Source organism: Colius striatus, unplaced genomic scaffold (assembly GCF_028858725.1).
Source record: "Colius striatus isolate bColStr4 unplaced genomic scaffold, bColStr4.1.hap1 scaffold_194, whole genome shotgun sequence".
NCBI lineage: Eukaryota > Metazoa > Chordata > Aves > Coliiformes > Coliidae > Colius > Colius striatus.
The window spans coordinates 1-19,213 of NW_026908484.1; the positions used below are offsets into that span (position 1 = coordinate 1).

Sequence of the window (19,213 nt, forward strand, 5' to 3'; positions counted from 1 at the left end):
TCTCAAACCCCCCCAATCCCTCTCCCCAGCCCCCCCAAAGCCCCCCCCATACCTCCTGTCCCCCCCTCTCCATGAGCAGCACAGCAGGGGTCACCTCCCCCTCTGCAAACCCCAGCCACTGCCTGACCAGAGCAGCCTCGGGGGTCCCAAGACCCCCCCCAAGTAACTGAGGGGGGCTGAGGTACAAAGCACAAGGTGCTGAGCCGCTCAGCACCACCCCGATCGGGCAGCAGCAGCGCTGGCAGGGGGGCTCCAGGCCTCAGCCCCCCAGGTAAGGGGTCTCCAGGGTGAAGCTGCTGGGTCTGGGGGCGCTGGGGGCTGTAACGGGCTGCGATCAGCACCCCCAGGGACGCGAGGGCTGGGGGGGGGGGCGGCAGCAGCAGCACGGGAGGCGCCATCTGGGGGGACAGGGGAGAGGGTTTGGGGGTGCTGAGGGGCTGGGGGGGTGTCTCAGGGGGATTGGGGGGGGATGGGGGGATTTGGGGGGGGATAGAGGGGATTTGGGGGGGATTTGGAGGGGATAGAGGGGATTTGGGGGGGGATAGAGGGGATTTGCGGGGGTCTTGGGGGATTTGGGGGGATTTAGGGGGGTCTTGGGGGGATTTGGGGGCAATTTGGGGGGCATAGAGGGGATTTGGGGGATTTAGTGGGGTCTTGGGGGATTTGGGGGGTCTTGGGGGATTTGGGGGGATTTAGGGGATTTAGGGGGGTCTTGGGGGGATTTGGGGGGGATTTGGGGGCAATTTGGGGGGCATAGAGGGGATTTGGGGGGATTTAGTGGGGTCTTGGGGGATTTGGGGGGGATAGAGGGGATTTGGGGGGATTTAGGGGGGTCTTGGGGGGATTTGAGGGGGTCTGGGGGGGATTTGGGGGGGATTTGGGGGGATTTAGGGGGGTCTGGGGGATTTGGGGGGATTTGGGGGGATTTAGGGGGGTCTTGGGGGGATTTGGGGGGATAGAGGGGATTTGGGGGGATTTAGGGGGGGTCTTGGGGGGATTTGAGGGGGTCTGGGGGGATTTGGGGGGATTTGGGGGGATTTAGGGGGGTCTTGGGGGGATTTGGGGGATAGAGGGGATTTGAGGGCTTCTTGGGGGGATTTGGGTGGATTTAGGGGGGTCCCAGGGGGATTTGGGGGGATTTAGGGGGGTCTTGGGGGGATTTTGGGGGGATTTGGGGGGTCTCAGGGGGATATGGGGGAGGTGGGAGGGGATTTGGGGGAGCTGGGGGATTTGGGGGTGTCTTGGGGAGATTTGGGGGGTCTCAGGGGGATATGGGGGAGGTGGGAGGGGATTTGGGGGAGCCTGTGGGGATCTGAGGGGGTCTTGGGGAGATTTGGGGGGCTCTCAGGGGGATTTGGGTGGGTTGGGGGGCATTTGGGGGGGGGATTTTGGGGTCCTCAGGGATATTTGGGGGGATGGGGGGGTGTGTCTGAGTGGAATTGGGGGGTGTTGGGGAGGGGTCTGGGAGGGATTTTGGGGGGGTCTCGGGGGGCATTTTGGGGGTCCTGGGTGTTATTGGGGGGGTCCCGGGGGGGCATTTTGGGGGGTCCCGGGGGTTACTGGGGGGTCTCGGGGACATTTGGGGGGGTCCTGGGTGTTATTGGGGGGGTCTCGGGGAGCATTTTGGGGGGGTCCCCGGGTTACTGGGGGTCCCGGGAGGCATTCTGGGGGGTCCCGGGTGTTATTAGGGGGTCCAAGGGGGCATTTTGGGGGGTCCCGGGGGTATTTGGGGGTCCCGGGGGTTATTGGGGGGTCCCGGCGGGCGCGGGGCGGGGGGAGGGGCGGCAGCGCTGGGTCCGTTGTGGGGGGGTCCGTGGGGGGCTCTGGGGGGGGGGGTCGCGGGGTCACGTGGGGGCGGGTTTTGGGGGGGGGGGGGGGGGTCTCGGTACCTTCAGCGGCGGCGGCGGGAGCGACACACGTGGGGCCGGAGGGGGCGGGGCCAGCGCGGCGCATGCGCGGTCAGGACGCGCCTAACACCCCCCCCCCCAGCCGCGTCCCGACACGCCATTGGCTGAGGCGCTCCGCTGTGGGCGGGGCCTCGCCCTGCGCGCGCACCCGTATGCAAATCAGCGCCTCGCTATTGGCTGAGGCTCCCCGCTGTGGGCGTGGCTGCGTTATGCAAATCGGCGCCTCGTCATTGGCTGAGGCGCTCCGCTGTGGGCGTGGCTGAGCTATGCAAATCGGTGCCTCGCTATTGGCTGAGACGCCCCGCTGTGGGGCGTGGCTCCCGCTGTGCATTGGCGGGACACCGCGCGCCCCCTGGTGGCTCCGAGCTGTAACAGCCCCAAAACACAGCGGATTCGCCCCAAATGACGCCCCTTCGCCCCTCTCCCATCGCCCCCGGATGCTGGCCCCATCCCCCCAGGTTACAGACTCACCTCGGGGCACAGACCTCCCCCAGACCCCCCCCCAGGGTCAGAGAGACCCCCCTATACCAGCCCAAAGGTCACAGAGACCCCTCCCAGGGTCACAGAGACCCCCCCAGACCCCCTCAAAGGTCACAGAGACCCCTCCCAGGGTCACAGAGACCCCCCCTACACTACCACAAAGGTCACAGAGATCCCTCCTCAGGTCACAGAGACCCCCTCCAGGGTCAGAGACCACGCCCCAGGGTCAGAGAGATCCCCCCTACACCACCCCAAAGGTCAGAGAGACCCCTCCCAGGGTCATAGAGACCCCCCCCCACGGTCACAGAGACCCTTCTCAGGGTTAGAGACCATCCCCCAGGCTCACAGAGACCCCCCCAGACCCCCTCAAAGGTCACAGAGACCCCTCCCAGGTCACAGAGATCCCCTCCAGGGTTAGAGACCACCCCCCAGGGTCACAGAGACCCCCCCCCAGGGTCAGAGACCCCCCCCCCCAGCACCCTGATGCTCAGCACACACACACGAGTGGGGTGCAGCAGGTTTATGGGGGGGGCTCCCAGGCATTTGGGGGGGAGGGATTTGGGGAGGGGTCTCCGGGGGGAGGGTCCCGCGTCACTGCTTCTGCTGCAGCGCCTCCTTGCGGGCGGCGTCCTGCAGGAGCTGCGTGTCCACCTCATCCGCCGGCAGCTGCACGTAGCGCACCACTGAGCCCCGGATGAAGCAGTTCTTCACCGACAGCTGCCGGGACAGAGCCCCCCGGGGCTCAGAGACCACCCCCCGCCGTCATACACACCCCCCCCAGGGTCATGCACAACCCCCAGATCCCCCCCCAGGGTCATAGAGACCATCCCCAGGGGCAGAGACCACCCCCCAGACACCCCCAGGGTCACAGAGATCCCCCCCAGGGTCACAGAGATCCCCCCCAGGGTCATAGGGATCACCCCCAGGGTCCAAGACCGCCTCCCAGATCCCTCCTGGGGTCACAGAGACCCCCCTCAAGTCATACAGACCCCTCCCCAGGTCATAGAGATCCCCCCAGACCCCCCACTCAGATCATAGAGACTACCCCCAGGGTCATAGAGACCCCTCCCCAGGGTCAGAGACCACCTCCCAGCACCCCCCCAGGGTCAGACACCCACCCCTCAGGTCACAGAGATCCCTTCCAGGTAATAGAAACCCCCCAGACCCCACCCCTAGGTCACAGAGACCCCCTCCAGGTCACAGACCCCCCCCTTAGACCTCCCCAAAAACCCCCCGGGAACCCCCCAAAACCCCCCTGGGACCCATCAAACCCCCCCTGGGACTCCCCCAAATCCCCCTGGGACCCCCTCAAACCCCTCTGGGACTCCCCAAAACCCCCTTGGGACCCATCAAACCCCCCTGGGACCCCCCCAAATCCCCCTGGGACCCCTCAAACCCCCCTGGGACTCCCCCAAACCCCCCCCCCGTGAGGTCAGTACCATGTGTGGGTACTTCTCAGGGTCAGTGACACTGATGTCAGTCAGTTTGATGTTCAGGTACTGGGGGGGACACACACACAGAGTCAGAGACCGCCCCCAAAGCCCCCCTGAACCCACAGATACCCCTCAGAGCCCCCACAAGCCCAGAAACACCCCCCAGAGCCCCTTCCAGCTCCCCAAATCCCCTTCCAGCCCCCCACATGCCCCCCTGAGTCCCTTCCAGCCCCCTCCAGCCCCCCAGAGCCCCCTCAAGCCCACAAACACCCCCCAGAGCCCCCCAAAAGCCCCCCACAGCCCCCTCCAATGCCCCCTCCAACCCCATAAACGTCCCCCAGAGCCCCCCACATGCCCCTTCCAGCCCCCCCCGACCCCCCCTCACCTGATCCACCGAGTGCAGAGTCCCGCAGATACTGAAGGGGGAGACAAAGGGGGGTTCAGGGGGGGTGTCGGGGGTCGGTTGGGGGTCCCGTGGTGGGGGGGGGGGTCTCCATGGGGTGGGGGGGGAGGGGCTTTCCGTTCACCTCAGGTCGTTCTTCAGCTCCACCACCACGTCCTTCCCACCAGGGACTTGAAGAAGGAGTAGAAGAGCTGCAAGGTTGGGGGGGGGGTGTCAGAAGCATTTTGGGGGGCTCGGGACCCCCCTAAAAGCCGCCTCCCCCCCCCCCAAACAGGTCCCGTTCGCACCATCGCGGCAGCCCGGGAGCGCCCCTCCCCCACCCCGCGCGCGCGCGGCGCTGGCCCCGCCCCCTCGCACGTCAATCAACGGCCGCCGACCAATCGGAGCCAAGACACGCCCCCGTGACCGAGAGTAACCCCCGCAGGTCCCGCCCCCACGCCCCGGTCGCGGCGTCTCGGCCAATCAGAGCGCGGCAGCCCCCGACCCACGTTACCCCGCCCCGGTCACGACGCTTCAGCCAATCAGAGCGCGGCGCGGCGCCGAGGCCACGCCCCCGCCTGTCAATCACGGCCCGCCCCTCTCAGGCCACGCCCCCCTCCCCGGGCTGTCAATCATCCGCCCACTGCAGCCAATCAGCGCCCACGCGCTTCCGGGGCCACGCCCACTTCCGGCCGGGGGTGGCGGGAAATGAGTCACGCGCGCGCGCGCGCTGGGGCAAAGTCGCGGCGACACCCCCCCCCCCCCCACGTGACCCCCCGCAGCCCCCCGTGTCCCCTCCATGACCCCGCAGCCCCCCACGACCCCCTATGACCTCCCCATGACCCCCCGTGACCCCACATCCCCCGTCCCCTCCTGACTCCCCATGTCCCCCCCTGTGACCCCCTCATATCCCCATGTCCCCCCATGACCCCCCAAGTCCCCCCTTGACCCCCATGACCCCATGTCCCCCCATGTCCCCCCATGACCCCACAGTCCCCTATGACCCCCCATGTCCCCCTTGACCCCCCATAACCCCATGTCCCCCAATGTCCCCCCATGTCCCTCTCCCCCCCCATGTCCCCCATGGCCCCACATCCCCCCATGTCCACTCCTGCCTCCCCATGTCCCCCTTTGACCCCCCATGACCCCATGTCCCCCCATGACCCCACAGCCCCCTATGACCCCCCATGTCCCCCCCGTGACCCCTCATCTCCCCATGTCCCCCCATGACCCCCATGTCCCCCCTTGACCCCCATAACCCCATGTCCCCCAATGTCCCCTCATGTCCCTCTCTGTCCCCCCCCATGTCCCCGATGACCCCAAATCCCCCCATGTCCCCCCTTGACCCCCCATGTCCCCCCATGTCCCCCCATGGCCCCACATCCCCCCGTGTCCTCCCACGTCCCCCAATGTCCCCCATGTCCCCCAATGTCCCCCTCCATGTCCCCCAATGTCCCCACCCATGTCCCCCTCTGTCCCCCCCATGTCCCCCCTTGACCCCCCATGTCCCCCCCCATGTCCCCCCATGTCCCCCCCCATCCCCATCCCCCTGCCCCCCCCCAGCCAGGGGCCGCCCACGCTGGGTGGGGACCACAGGAACCGGCCCCACCAGCCCCGTGACGCCACCAGCCCCGTGTCACTGGTGTCACTGGTGTCACTGGTGTCATCACTGGTGTCACTGGTGTCACCCAAATGGGGATTTAAGGGGCAGCTCCCAGGGGCCCCACAGCAGCAGCAACAACAGGGTGAGTGACAGAGGGGACAGGGGCAGGGGATGGGGACAGGGAGGGGGATAGGGGTGTGGGGACAGGGGGGTTGGGGACAGGATGGGGACAGGGATGGGGACAGGAGGATGGATTTGGGGACAGGATGGGGACAGGAGGATGGGGCTGTGGGTTTGGGGACAGGGGGTTGGGGACAGGATGGGGACAGGGATGGGGTCAGGGATGGGGTCAGGGGGATGGATTTGGGGACAGGGATGGGGTTGGGGACAGGATGGGGACAGGGATGGGGACAGGAGAATGGATTTGGGGACAGGATGGGGACAGGGACAGGATGGGGACAGGGGGATGGGGATGTGGGTTTGGGGACAGGGGGATTGGGGATAGGATGGGGACAGGATGGGGACAGGATGGGGACAGGATGGGGTTGGGGACAGGGATGTGGGGACAGGATGGGGTCAGGGGGATGGATTTGGGGTCAGGGATGGGGGTTGGGGGACAGGATGGGGACAGGGGGATGGGGCTGTGGGTTTGGGGACAGGGGGTTTGGGGACAGGGATGGGGTTGGGGACAGGGATGTGGGGACAGGATGGGGTCAGGGGGATGGATTTGGGGTCAGGGATGGGGACAGGGACAGGATGTGGACAGGAGGATGGGGCTGTGGGTTTGGGGACAAGGGGTTGGGGACAAGGGGATGGGTTTGGGGTCAGGGACAGGATGTGGACAGGGGATGGGGCTGTAGGGACAGGATGGGGTCAGGGATGGGGACACAGGGATGGCTTTGGGGTCAGAAGGATGGATTTGGGGTCAGGGATGGGGACAGGGACAGGATGAGGACAGGGGATGGGGCTGTAGGGACAGGATGGGGCTGTAGGGACAGGATGGGGTCAGGGGGATGGATTTGGGGACAGGGATGGGGACAGGGACAGGATGAGGACAGGGGATGGGGCTGTAGGGACAGGATGGGGTTGGGGACAGGATGGGGACAGGGATGTGGGGACAGGAGGGGGTCAGGGGGATGGATTTGGGGTCAGGGATGGGGACAGGGACAGGATGGGGAGGGGACACAGGGACAAGGCCATGGGGAGGGGGACAGGGGGATGTGGGGGGACAGGATGGGGTCAGGGGGCTGGATTGGGGACAGGGATGTGGGGGGACAGGATGGGGGTGGAGGGGGGGTCCTGTCCCCTCCCCCTCCCCTCCCTGTGTGTCCCCCCTGACGTGGGGGGTCCCTGTGCAGGATGTGTGCAGGTGCTCAGTGTCTCATCAACCTCCTGCGCTGGGCCTGGGGGGTCCTGAAGGGGCTCTGGGGGGCCACGGTGAGGAGACCCCCGGGGGGCAAGGGGGGGGGCATGGGGGGGCACGGGGGGACTTGGGGGTCACAGGGGGATGTGGGGGGGTGGGACATGGGGGGGTCATGGGGGGGTCTCAGGGGGATGTGGGGGGGGTGGGACATGGGGGGACTTGGGGGTCACAGGGGGATGTGGGGGGTCATGGGGGTCAGGGGGATGTGGGGGGTCACAGGGGGGACTTGGGGGGTCTCAGGGGGATGTGGGGGGGGTGGACATGGGTGGTCTCGGGGGGTCACAGGGGGATGTGGGGGGTCATGGGGGGTCACAGGGGGATGTGGGGGGTCATGGGGGGGTCATGGGGATGTGGGGGGGTCATGGGGGGTCACAGGGGGATGTGGGGGGTCACAGGGGGGACTTGGGGGGTCTCAGGGGGATGTGGGGGGGTGGGACATGGGTGGTCTCGGGGGGGTCACAGGGGGATGTTGGGGGGTCAGGGGACGTGGGGGGGTCACGGGGGGGTCTCAGAGGCGAGGTCAAAGGTCACTGCTGACCCCCCCTTCCCCTGCAGGGTCCGTTGCCCCCCCCCCCAGCTGAGAGAGCCACGGTGGTTCCCAACAAAGAGGACTGAGACCCCCCCCGGGACCCCCCCAAATGGAATCAGACCCCCAGGACCCTCCCCCAAAATCAACCCCCCTCTGAGACCCCCCCCCCAGGACCCCCCCGTGGTGAATAAATGACCTTTGACCCTCAGCCACGTCTCTTATTTTGGGGGGGGGTGAGGGTGGGCAGGAAAGGGTTAATCCCCCCCCCACAGGACCACGCTGTCTCTTCCTCATCTTCATCCTCACCCCTCCCCTCATCATCCTCCTCTGATCCTCTTCATCCCCTCTTCATCCTCATCCCCCTTCCTCACCCACTCCCATCCTCATCCTCATCCCCTCCCCTTCCTCTTCATCCTCATCCTCACCTCATCCCCTTCATCCCCCCTCCCCTCCCTCCTCATCTTCATCCCCTTCCCTTCCTCTTCATCCTCATCCTCACCTCATCCCCTTCATCCCCCCTCCCCTCCCTCCTCATCTTCATCCCCTTCCCTTCCTCTTCATCCTCATCCTCACCTCATCCCCTTCATCCCCCCTCCCCTCCTCCTCATCTTCGGCCCCTTCCCTTCCTCTTCATCCTCATCCTCACCTCATCCCCTTCATCCCCCCTCCCCTCCCTCCTCATCCTCATCCCCTCCCCTTCCTCTTCATCCTCATCCTCACCTCATCCCCTTCATCCCCCCTCCCCTCCCTCCTCATCCTCATCCCCTCCCCTTCCTCTTCATCCTCATCCTCACCTCATCCCCTTCATCCCCCCTCCCCTCCCTCCTCATCTTCGTCCCCTTCCCTTCCTCTTCATCCTCATCCTCACCTCATCCCCTTCTCTCCTTCCTCATCCTCATCTTGATCCTCTTCATCCCCCCTCCTCATCCTCATCCTCATCCTCATCATCTTCTTCATCTCCTTCCTCACCCCCTCCCCTCCTCATCCTCATCTCATCCCCTTCCTCATCTTCACCTGTTCCTCACCTTCATCCTCACCCACTCCCTCCTCATCCTCATCCCCCCCTCAGTGACCCTGAGGACCCCCCCCAGAGCCCCCTAAACTCCCCCCCATCCACCCTGGAGACCTGTCCGGGGAGCGAAGGGTTAAACCTCCCCCAGCCCGGCCATTTGGGATGATAATGAGCCCGGTTTTGGGGACAATCGAGGCGTTTTTGGGACAAAAGGCACCAAACAACCCCCCGGGTCGGGCAGTTTTACCCCCCGGGGTTTGAGCTCTGAGCGGCTCCGGGGGGTCCCGAAGGGCGGGGGAGGGGGGTTTGGGGGTAAAAACGGGGAAATCGGGAAAAGGGGAGTGAAAAAGGTAAAAAAAGGGAGAAAAAGGGGAAAAAAGGAGAAAAATGGGAAAAATAGGAGGAAAAAGGGAGAAAAGGGGATGAAAGGGGAGAAAAAGGGGGAAAGGGTAAAAAAGAGAGTAAATGGTTAAAAAAGGGTGAGAAAAAGGGAGAAATGGGGTAAAAAGGGGGGAAAGGGATAAAAAAGGGAGGAAAAAGGGTAAAATAGGACAAAATAAAGGGGAAAATGGACAAAAAGGGATGAAAGGGGGGAAAAAGGGGGAAAATTGGTGGGAAATGGGTTTAAAATGGGGAAATGGGGAAAAATGGGTAAAATGGAGAAAAAACGGGGAAATGGGAGAAAATGGGGGAAATGGAGAAAATATGGGGGAAAATGAGGGGGAATGGGGAAAAAAGGTTGAAAATAGGAGGGAAATGGGGAAAAATGAGGGGAAATGGGGAAAACCAGGGGAAAGTGGGATGAAATGGGGGGAAAGTGGGGGAAATGGGGAAAAACCGTGGGAAATAGAAGGGAAATGGGGGGAAAATGGGAGAAAACGGGGTAAAATGGGGGGGAAATGGGACAAAATTGAGGGGAATGGAGAAAAATGGGGGGAAATAGGGGAAAATGGGGGAAAACGTGGAAAATAGGAGGGAAATGGGGAAAAATGGGAGAAAACGGGGTAAAATGCGGGAAAATGGGGAAAAAGGGGGAGAAATGGGGGGAAAATGGGAGAAAATGGGGAAACCCGTTGGGAAATAGGAGGGAAATGGGGGAAAAAAGGGGGAAAATGGGGAAAACCGGGGAAATGAGGCAAAGCAAGGAAAAGCGCTTTTCCTCCCCAAAAAGGAGGCGCCGCCCCCCCGCCCCGCCCCGCCCCCGCGCAGGTAGCGCGCGGCTGAGCGCCGGAGCCCCATGGCCGCGGCGGAGCCTCCGCAGGTACCGGCGGCCCCAAAACCGCCCGAATTCAGCCCAAAAGCAGCTCCGCGGGGTTCGGGGCGGGGGCGGCTTTGGGCTTCGGACTTGGCGATTTTGGCGTCGTTTGGGTCGGGTCCCGGCTCGGGGTCTGGGCTCGGTTTTGCCGCTTTCGCGTGGTTTTACCTCTCCGGCTTTCACCTTTTCCTCCCTTTTTCCCTGTTTTTCTCCTTTAACCGATTCCCTCGAGCTTTAACCGTCGATTTTCCGCCTTTTCCCGTTTTTACCCCTTTTCCCCGCTTTCAGCGCCCCGAACCCGTCCTTCGGCTCGTTCCGCCCCGAACCCCTTTGACGCCACTTTTCCCCTCGCTCCGTTTCAGCCAAAAACCCCCTTTTCGCTCTGTTTTGTCCGTTTTATCCCGGCGTTTCCACCCCAATTCCTGGGGGTCCCCAGCGCGTGCCTTCCCCACCTCCGTCCCTTTTTGGGGGGTGGGTTTAGGTTTTTTAACCCTTTCTTCGATCCCGAACTTTTTGTTCCTTTAACTGTCGCCGCGCGGTTTTGACCCGAATTTCTGCTGCTTTTGTCAACCCGAATCCGGTTCCTCCGGCGCTTTTTTTCCCTTCATTCGTTTGGGGTTTAATCTTTATTTATTGGGGTTTTTCCCCTCGTTCGTTTGGGTTTTTCACTTCATTTATTGCGCTTTTTTCGCTTTATTCATCTGGATTTGTAAACTTTATTTCTTCGCTGTTTTCCCTTTATTTGGGGTTTTTTCCTTTAATCGGGATTTTCCCCTTTATTTATTTGGGGGTTTTAACTTTATTTATTTAGGCTTTTCCAACTTCATTTATTTGGGATTTTTCCCTTTATTTGAGGGTTTTTTCCTTTATTTATTTGGGGTTTTTACTTTATTTATTTGAGGAGGAGGTTTACTTTGTTTATTTGGGGTTTTTTCCCTTTATTTGAGGGTTTTTCCCTTTATTTGAGTGTTTTTCCCTTTATTTAGTTGGATTTTTTTTACTTTATTTATTTGACGTTTTCCCCCTTATTTGGGGTTTTTAGTTTATTTATTTGGATTTTTAAACTTTATTTATTTGGGTTTTTTCCTTTAATTTGGATTTTTAAACTTTATTTATTTGGTTTTTTTACTTTAATTTGGATTTTTTTAACTTTATTTATTTGGATTCTTCCCCTTTATTTTTTGGGGATTTTTCCTTTATTTTCCAGTTTTTTTGCTTTATTTATTTGGGGTTTTTTACTCTAATTTGATTTTTTTCCCTTTATTTATTTGGATTTTTAAACTTCATTTATTTTGAGCTTTCTTCCTTTAATTTGAGGTTTTTCCCTTTATTTATTTGGGGGTTTTCCCATTATTTGGGGGTTTTTCCCTTTATTTATTGAGTTTTCCACCTTTTTTTACCTTTCCCAAATCCCTTCCATTTATTTATTTCTCTCCTTTGATTTCGTGCCACTTTTATACCAAAACCCCCTTTTTTTGCCCTTTTTCCTCCCCCCCCCCTTCCCTTCCCCCTTTTTATTGGCGACTTCCCCGACGCCCCTTTCCCAGCCCCTTCTCGCCCTTTTCGCACCTCGGCTTTTCCCGATCTCGCCTCTTTTGCCCCCAAAAGCCGCGGCCGGTTTGTGTTTAACCCCTTAGGTGCCGGAGGCGCTGCAGGAGGTCACCATCGGCGAGACGCCGCTCGCCCCGCGCCCCCCCGCGCTCCCCACGGGTACGGAACAGAAACCGGCGCCAGGCCTCGGAATTGAGTCAAAACGGGCAGAAATGGGTCAAAATGCCCAGGAGTGGGGTTGTAAAGCCAGGAATGGGGTGTAAAACATCAAGAAATGGGGTTTAGGTGCCCAGGGATGAGATAAAAACCCTCAGAAATGAGTTTAAAACATCCAGGAATGGGGTTTAGATGCCCAGGAATGAGTCGAAACCCCCGGGAATTGGGTTGAAACGTGGGAAATTGAGTCAAAACGGGCAGAAATGGGTCAAAATGCCCAGGAATGGGGTTGTAAACCCAGGAATGGGCTTGAAATGCCCAGGAATGGGGTTTAAACACCCAGGAATGAGTTTAAACCCCCAGGAATTGGTTTGAAACCCCCAGGGATGAGTTAAAACGGCCAGAAATTGGGTAAAAGCTTGGAAATGGATTAAAAATCCCACTGGGATGAGTTAAAAATGCCCAGAAATGGGATTTGAAGCCCAGGGATGAGTTAAAAATATCCAGAAATGGGTCTGAGGCTCGAGCTGTGGGTCTGAGCCCCCACTTGTGGGTCTGAGGCTCGAGCTGTGGGTCTCAGCCCCCACTTGTGGGTCTGAGGCTCAAGCTGTGGGTCTGAGGCCCCACTTGTGGGTCTGAGGCTTGAGCTGTGGGTCTGAGCCCCCACCTGTGGGTCTGAGGCTCGAGCTGTGGGTCTGAGCCCCCACTTGTGGGTCTGAGCCCCCACCTGTGGGTCTGCCCCACACAGGTGTCCCCACGTGTGACCCCCAGCTGGACGTGTGGGTCCCCGACATCCCCAGCTCGGGGGAGGATGAGGATGGGGAGGGGGCGCCGGGCACAGCCCTGCTCAGGCTCAGGACCGGCAGGAGCGGGAGGATGGAGCCCTGGGGCAGCTCCTCGGGCTCAGGTAACTGGTGGCACTGGTGGCACTGGGAACTGGTGGGGCTGGGAGCTGGGAACTGGTGTAACTGGGATCTGGGAGCTGAGGGCTGGTGCAACTGGGAGCTGGGAGCTGATGTAACTGGGATCTGGGAGCTGAGGGCTGGTGCAACTGGGAGCTGGGAGCTGGTGTAACTGGGATCTGGGAGCTGAGAACTGGTGTAACTGGGATCTGGGAACTGAGAACTGATGTAACTGGGAGCTGGGAGCTGAGAACTGGTTTAACTGGGAATTGGTGTAACTGGGAGCTGGGAGCTGGTGTAACTGGGAGCTGGGAACTGGTGTAACTGGGATCTGGGAGCTGAGAATTGGTGTAACTGGGATCTGGGAGCTGAGAATTGGTTTCACTGGGAGCTGGGATCTGGAGTAACTGGGATCTGGGAGCTGAGAATTGGTTTCACTGGGAATTGGTGTAACTGGGAGCTGGGAACTGGTGTAACTGGGATCTAGGAGCTGAGAACTGGTTTAACTGGGAATTGGTATAACTGGGAGCTGGGAACTGGTGTAACTGGGTTCTGGGAGCTGAGGGCTGGTGTAACTGGGAGCTGGGATCTGGTGTAACTGGGAGCTGGGATCTGGTGTAACTGGGATCTGGAGCTGAGAACTGGTTTAACTGGGAATTGGTATAACTGGGAGCTGGGAACTGGTGTAACTGGGATCTGGGAACTGAGAACTGGTTTAAGTGGGAACTGGTGTAACTGGGAGCTGAGGGCTGGTGTAACTGGGAGCTGGGAACTGGTGTAACTGGGATCTGGGAACTGAGAACTGGTTTAAGTGGGAACTGGTGTAACTGGGAGCTGAGGGCTGGTGTAACTGGGAGCTGGGAACTGGTGTAACTGGGAGCTGGGCGCCGAAGGACCCCTCGTGCACCATCCCCTGCGTCTCCCTCCTCCGGGACAGCGCTGGGCTCAGCCCCAGCCCCTCCCCACCGACCCTTTTCCCTCCTTTCTCACCCCAAACCTGGTCCCTGCAGAGCTGGAGCGGCCGAGTGGCAGCGAGGACGGCCACAGCTCCCAGGAGGACGCCCGAGCCCCCAGGAAGCCGCCGAGGAGCCGCCGAGGCACCAGGAAGCCCCCCGGGGCCAAGGGACCCTCGGGGCTGGGCCACCAACGCCACTCCTGTGGCAAGTGTGGCAAGAGCTTCAGCAGGGGGTCGTCTCTCAACCGGCACCTGAGGGTCCACGCTGGGGAGGGGCCCCTCGGCCGCCCCAGGAGCTTCTCCTGCAGCTCTGCTCTCAGGGGGCACCAGGGCACACGGTGCCAGGGGAGACCCCAGTGCAAGGGGAGCCCCCAGTGCAAAGGGAGCCCCCAGTGCAAGGGGAGACCCCAGTGCCAGGGGAGCCCCCAGTGCAAGGGGAGACCCCAGTGCAAAGGGAGACCCCAGTGCCAGGGGAGCCCCCAGTGCCAGGGGAGCCCCCAGTGCAAAGGGAGCCCCCAGTGCCAGGGGAGACCCCATGGCCAGGAGATGATGCCCCATAACCAGGACAAGCCCGACAACCAGGAGATGCCCCATAACCAGGAGCAACCCCATGGCCAGAAGATGCCCCATAACCAGGACAAGCCCCACAGCCAGAAGCAACCCCATTACCAGGAGCTTCCCCACAACCAGAAGATGCGCCACAACCAGGAGCTGCCCCATTACCAGGAGATGATGCCCCACAACCAGGACAATCCCCATAACCAGAAGATGCCCCACAACCAGGAGGTACCTCATTACCAGGAGCTGCCCCACAGCCAGGAGCTTCCCCACAACCAGAAGCTGCCCCATTACCAGGAGCTGCCCCATAACCAGAAGCTGCTCCACAACCAGAAGATGCTCCACAACCAGGAGTTGCCCCACAACCAGGAGCTGCCCCACAACCAGGAGCTGCCCCACAACCAGAAGATGCCCCATAACCAGAAGATGCTCCACAACCAGGAGCTGCCCCATAACCAGGAGCTGCTCCACAACCAGAAGATGCCCCATAACCAGGAGCTGCCCCACAACCAGGAGCTGCCCCATAACCAGGAGCTGCTCCACAACCAGGAGCTGCCCCACAACCAGGAGCTGCCCCATGGCCAGGAGCTGCCCCATAACCAGGAGCTGCACCACAACCAGAAGATGCTCCACAACCAGGAGCTTCCCCACATCCAGGAGATGCTCCACAACCAGAAGATGCCCCATAACCAGAAGATGTTCCACAACCAGGAGCTGCCCCATAACCAGGAGCTGCTCCACAACCAGGAGCTGCCCCATAACCAGGAGCTGCTCCACAACCAGAAGCTGCCCCACAACCAGGAGCTTCCCCACATCCAGGAGCTGCCCCATAACCAGGAGCTGCTCCACAACCAGAAGATGCTCCACAACCAGGAGCTGCTCCACAACCAGAAGATGCCCCATAACCAGAAGATGCCCCACAACCAGGAGCTGCCCCATGGCCAGGAGCTTCCCAGTTACCAGGACAAGCCCCACTACCAGGAGCTGCCCCGTGGCCAGGAGCCGCCCCCCAGCCAGGACAAGCCCCACCAGTGCCCCGGCTGCCCGAAGCGCTTCGCGTCCCGCGGCTCGCTCAGGAAGCACCTTCGTCTGCACACGGCCGGCGGCTGCCCCTGCCCCGACTGCGGCAAGGTCCTGTCGTGCCGCTCCGCGCTGGTCGCCCACCGCCGCATCCACACCGGGGAGAGACCCTTCGGCTGCCCCGAGTGCCCCAAGCGCTTCCCGGCCGCCAAGTCGCTGGGCAAGCACCTCAAGAGGCACCGCGAGGCCGGCGGCTGCCCCTGCCCCGACTGCGGCAAGCGCCTGTCGTGCCGAGCCTCGCTGGTCGCCCACCGCCGCATCCACACCGGGGAGAGACCCTTCGGCTGCCCCGACTGCCCCAAGCGCTTCGCGGCCGCCAAGTCGCTGGGCAAGCACCGGCGGAGCCACGGGGCTGGGGGGCACTCGGGGCGGGGGGGTGCTGTGGGGCGGGGGGACGCTGTGGGGCAGGGGGATGCTGTGAGGCAGAGGGATGCCGTGGTGGGGCATGCCATGTGGCAGAGGGATGCCATGGGGTGGGGGGATGCCGTGGGGCAGGGGGACACCGTGGGGCAGGGGGACACTGTGGGGCAGGGACACGCCGTGGGGCAGGGGGATACCTTGGGGTGGGGGGATGCTGTGAGGCAGGGGGACACCGTGGGGCAGGGGGATGCCATGGGGCGGGGGGATGCCATGGGGTGGGGGGATGCCATGGGGCAGGGGGATGCCATGGGGCGGGGACATGCCGTGGGGCAGGGGGATGCCGTGCAGTGGGGGGATGCCGTGGGGTGGGGGGACGCCATGGGGCAGAGGGATGCCATGGGGCGGGGGGATGCTGTGAGGCAGGGGGACGCTATGGGGCAGGGACACGCCATGTGGCAGGGGGATGCCATGAGGCAGGGGTGTGCTGTGGGGCAGAGGGATGCTGTGGGGCAGAGGGACGCTATGGGGCAGGGGGGCGCCGTGGGGCACAGGGTTGCCGTGGGGCAGGGGGATGCCATGGGGTGGGGGGACGCCATGGAGCAGAGGGATGCTGTGGGGCAGGGGGACGCTATGGGGCAGGGGGACGCTGTGAGGCGGAGGGATGCCATGGGGCAGGGACACGCCGTGGGGCAGGGGGATGCCATGGAGTGGGGGGACGCTATGAGGCAGAGGGGTGCCGTGGGGCAGGGGTGTGCTGTGGGGCAGAGGGATGCTCTGGGGCAGGGGGACGCTATGGGGCAGGGGGACGCTATGGGGCAGGGGGATGCCATGGGGCAGGGGTGTGCTGTGGGGCAGAGGGATGCTGTGGGGCAGGGGGACGCTATGGGGCAGGGACACGCCGTGGGGCAGAGGGGCGCCGTGGGGCAGGGGGATGCTATGGGGCAGGGACCCGCCATGGGGCAGGGACCCGCCATGGGGCAGGGACACGCCATGGGGCAGGGACACACCGTGGGGCAGGGGGATGCCATGGGGCAGGGACCCGCCATGGGGCAGGGACACGCCGTGGGGCAGGGACGCGCCGTGGGGCAGGGACGCGCCGTGGGGCAGGGACACGCCATGGGGCAGGGACGCGCCGTGGGGCAGGGGGATGCCATGGGGCAGGGACCCGCCATGGGGCAGGGACACGCCGTGGGGCAGGGACGCGCCATGGGGCAGGGACACACCGTGGGGCAGGGGGATGCCATGGGGCAGGGACCCGCCATGGGGCAGGGACACGCCGTGGGGCAGGGACGCGCCGTGGGGCAGGGACACGCCATGGGGCAGGGGGGGCGCCGTGGGGCAGGGACGCGCCGTGGGGCAGGGACCCGCCATGGGGCAGGGACACGCCGTGGGGCAGGGACGCGCCGTGGGGCAGGGACACGCCATGGGGCAGGGGGTTGCCGTGGGGCAGGGGGACGCTATGGGGCAGGGGGGTGCCGTGGGGCAGGGGGGGTGCCGTGGGGCAGGGGGGGCGCCGTGGGGCAGGGGGTTGCCGTGGGGCGGGCGGCGCGGCCGTACCCCTGCCCCGAGTGCGGGAGGGCGCTGCGGGACGCGGCCACGCTGCGGCGCCACCGCCGCATCCACAGCGGGGAGAAGCCGTTCGAGTGCCCCGAGTGCGGGCGCCGGTTCCGCGCCAGCTCCACGCTCGTCATCCACCGCCGCACCCACAGCGGCGAGAAGCCCTACGGCTGCGGCCGCTGCGGGAGCCGCTTCGCGTCCAGCTCCTCCCTGGCCAAGCACCTCCGCTCGCACCCGGGGGGCGCCGCCGGGGGGCTGCGGGGCTGAGACCCCCCCGCACGGCCGAGGGTGGGAGCGGGGGGTGCTCGGAGGTCTGGGCTCCTGCAACAAACGGGGTTCAAGGGGCTGCTGAGACCCCCACACAGAGCCCAGCACAGGCTGGGTGGGTGGGATTGAGCCCCCTACTCACAGCTCCTGCCTGAGACCCCCACACAGAGCCCACCACAGATCAACTGGGTGGGTTTGAGCCCCCTACTCACAGCTCCTGCACCAAAGAGGGTCCAAGGGGCTCCTGCCTGAGACCCCCACACAGAGCCCACCACAGACAGGGTGGGTGATGGGTGGGTGGGTTTGAGCCCCCTACTCACAGCTCCTGCACCAAAGAGGGTCCAAGGGGCTCCTGAGACCCCCACACAGAGCCCAGCACAGGCTGGGTGGGTGGGATTGAGCCCCCTACTCACAGCTCCTGCCTGAGACCCCCACACAGAGCCCACCACAGATCAACTGGGTGGGTTTGAGCCCCCTACTCACAGCTCCAGCCTGAGACCCCCACACAGAGCCCACCACAGGCTGGGTGAAGGCTGGGTGGGTTTGAGCCCCCTGCCCCAGCCCCCCAGCAGTTGCCCACCACAGGCTGGTTCATCCCCAACCCCCCCCTGCACCCCCAAAACCCCCCAATTCCCCCCTCCCTCAGCACAGGTTGCCAGGGGATGATGTTCTCAGGGAATCCCTTTGAGGTTCAGACCCCCACGACCCCCACCCCATGCCCCCCACCCCCACAAACCCACCCCCACGACCCCCTCCCTCCCTCCCCCCCCCCCCGGGTGAGATTTGGGTGCAATAAACGTGGAAATGGCTTTTCTGGGGCTTGTTGGATCCTTCCTGGGGCTGCTGGTGGGGGGAAGGGCGTGGGAAAGGTGGGGAAGGGGCTTCTTCAGCCCCCCATCGCTGCCCCACATCACCCCCAGCCCACTTTTAACCCTTTCCAACCCCTTTTACCCCCTTCCAGCCTCATTTAACCCCCCAAACCCCCCTTTTTACCCCCTTCCAACCCCCTTTACCCCCCTCCAACCCACTTTTAACCCCCAGAAACCCCTTTTTACCCCTTTCCAACCCCATTTAATCCCTTCCAATCCACTTTTAACCCCCCAAACCCCCTTTTAACCCCCTTTTATCCCCTTTTAACCCCAAAACCCCCTTTTAACCTCCCCCAAACCCCCTTTTAACCCCCTTTTAACCCCAAAACCCCCCTTTTATCCCCTTTTAACCCCCCAAACCCCCTTTTAACCTCCCCCAAACCCCCTTTTATCCCCCCAAATCCCCTTTTAACCCCCTTTTATCCCCTTTTAACCCCCCAAACCCCCTTTTAACCCCCTTTTATCCCCTTTTAACCCCCCAAATCCCCTTTTAACCCCCTTTTATCCCCTTTTAACCCCCTTTTATCCCCTTTTAACCCCCAAACCCCCTTTTAACCCCCTTTTATCCCCTTTTAACCCCCCAAACCCCCTTTTAACCCCCTTTTATCCCCTTTTAACCCCCCAAACCCCCTTTTAACCCCCTTTTATCCCCTTTTAACCCCCCAAACCCCCTTTTAACCCCCCAAACCCCCTTTTAACCCCGTTTTATCCCCTTTTAACCCCCTTTTATCCCCTTTTAACTTCCCAAACCCCCTTTTAACTCCCCAAACCCCCTTTTAACCCCCCCAAACCCCCTTTTTACCCTTTTCCAGCCCATTTTACCCCCTTCCAGCCCCTTTCCCCCCCTCACTCTCCTTTCCCCCCCCCTCCCCGGCTCCTTTTGCCCAATTCCTCCTTTTCTTTCCCCACCACCCAGGGGGTCCCCCCCCGCCCC

The 19,213-nt window shown here is 62.5% G+C and overlaps 1 protein-coding gene across 1 annotated transcript; it reads right to left on the bottom strand.

The window, feature by feature from the left end:
- Positions 1–2,892: 2,892 nt before the first annotated feature.
- LSM2 (LSM2 homolog, U6 small nuclear RNA and mRNA degradation associated) lies at positions 2,893–5,622 on the bottom strand. The gene is made up of 6 exons (XM_062019816.1): positions 5,584–5,622; positions 4,511–4,676; positions 4,348–4,414; positions 4,206–4,236; positions 3,827–3,886; positions 2,893–3,104 (listed from the first exon to the last, which is right to left on the bottom strand). Exons 1-6 carry the CDS (start codon positions 5,620–5,622, stop codon positions 2,979–2,981), a joined length of 489 nt encoding a protein of 162 aa, XP_061875800.1. The 3' UTR covers positions 2,893–2,978.
- Between the last annotated feature and the right edge of the window lie 13,591 nt (positions 5,623–19,213).

Coding starts and splice junctions, on each gene's coding strand:
- LSM2 (XM_062019816.1), bottom strand. CDS start 5,622: ATGGGGGACATTGGGGGACGTGGGAGGACACGGGGGGAT. Junction 4,677..5,583: donor GTGGGAGGACACGGGGGGAT/GTGGGGCCATGG, acceptor TGATTGGCCGAG/ACGCCGCGACCGGGGCGTGG. Junction 4,237..4,347: donor GAGCTGAAGAACGACCTGAG/GTGAACGGAAAG, acceptor CTCCCCCTTCAG/TATCTGCGGGACTCTGCACT.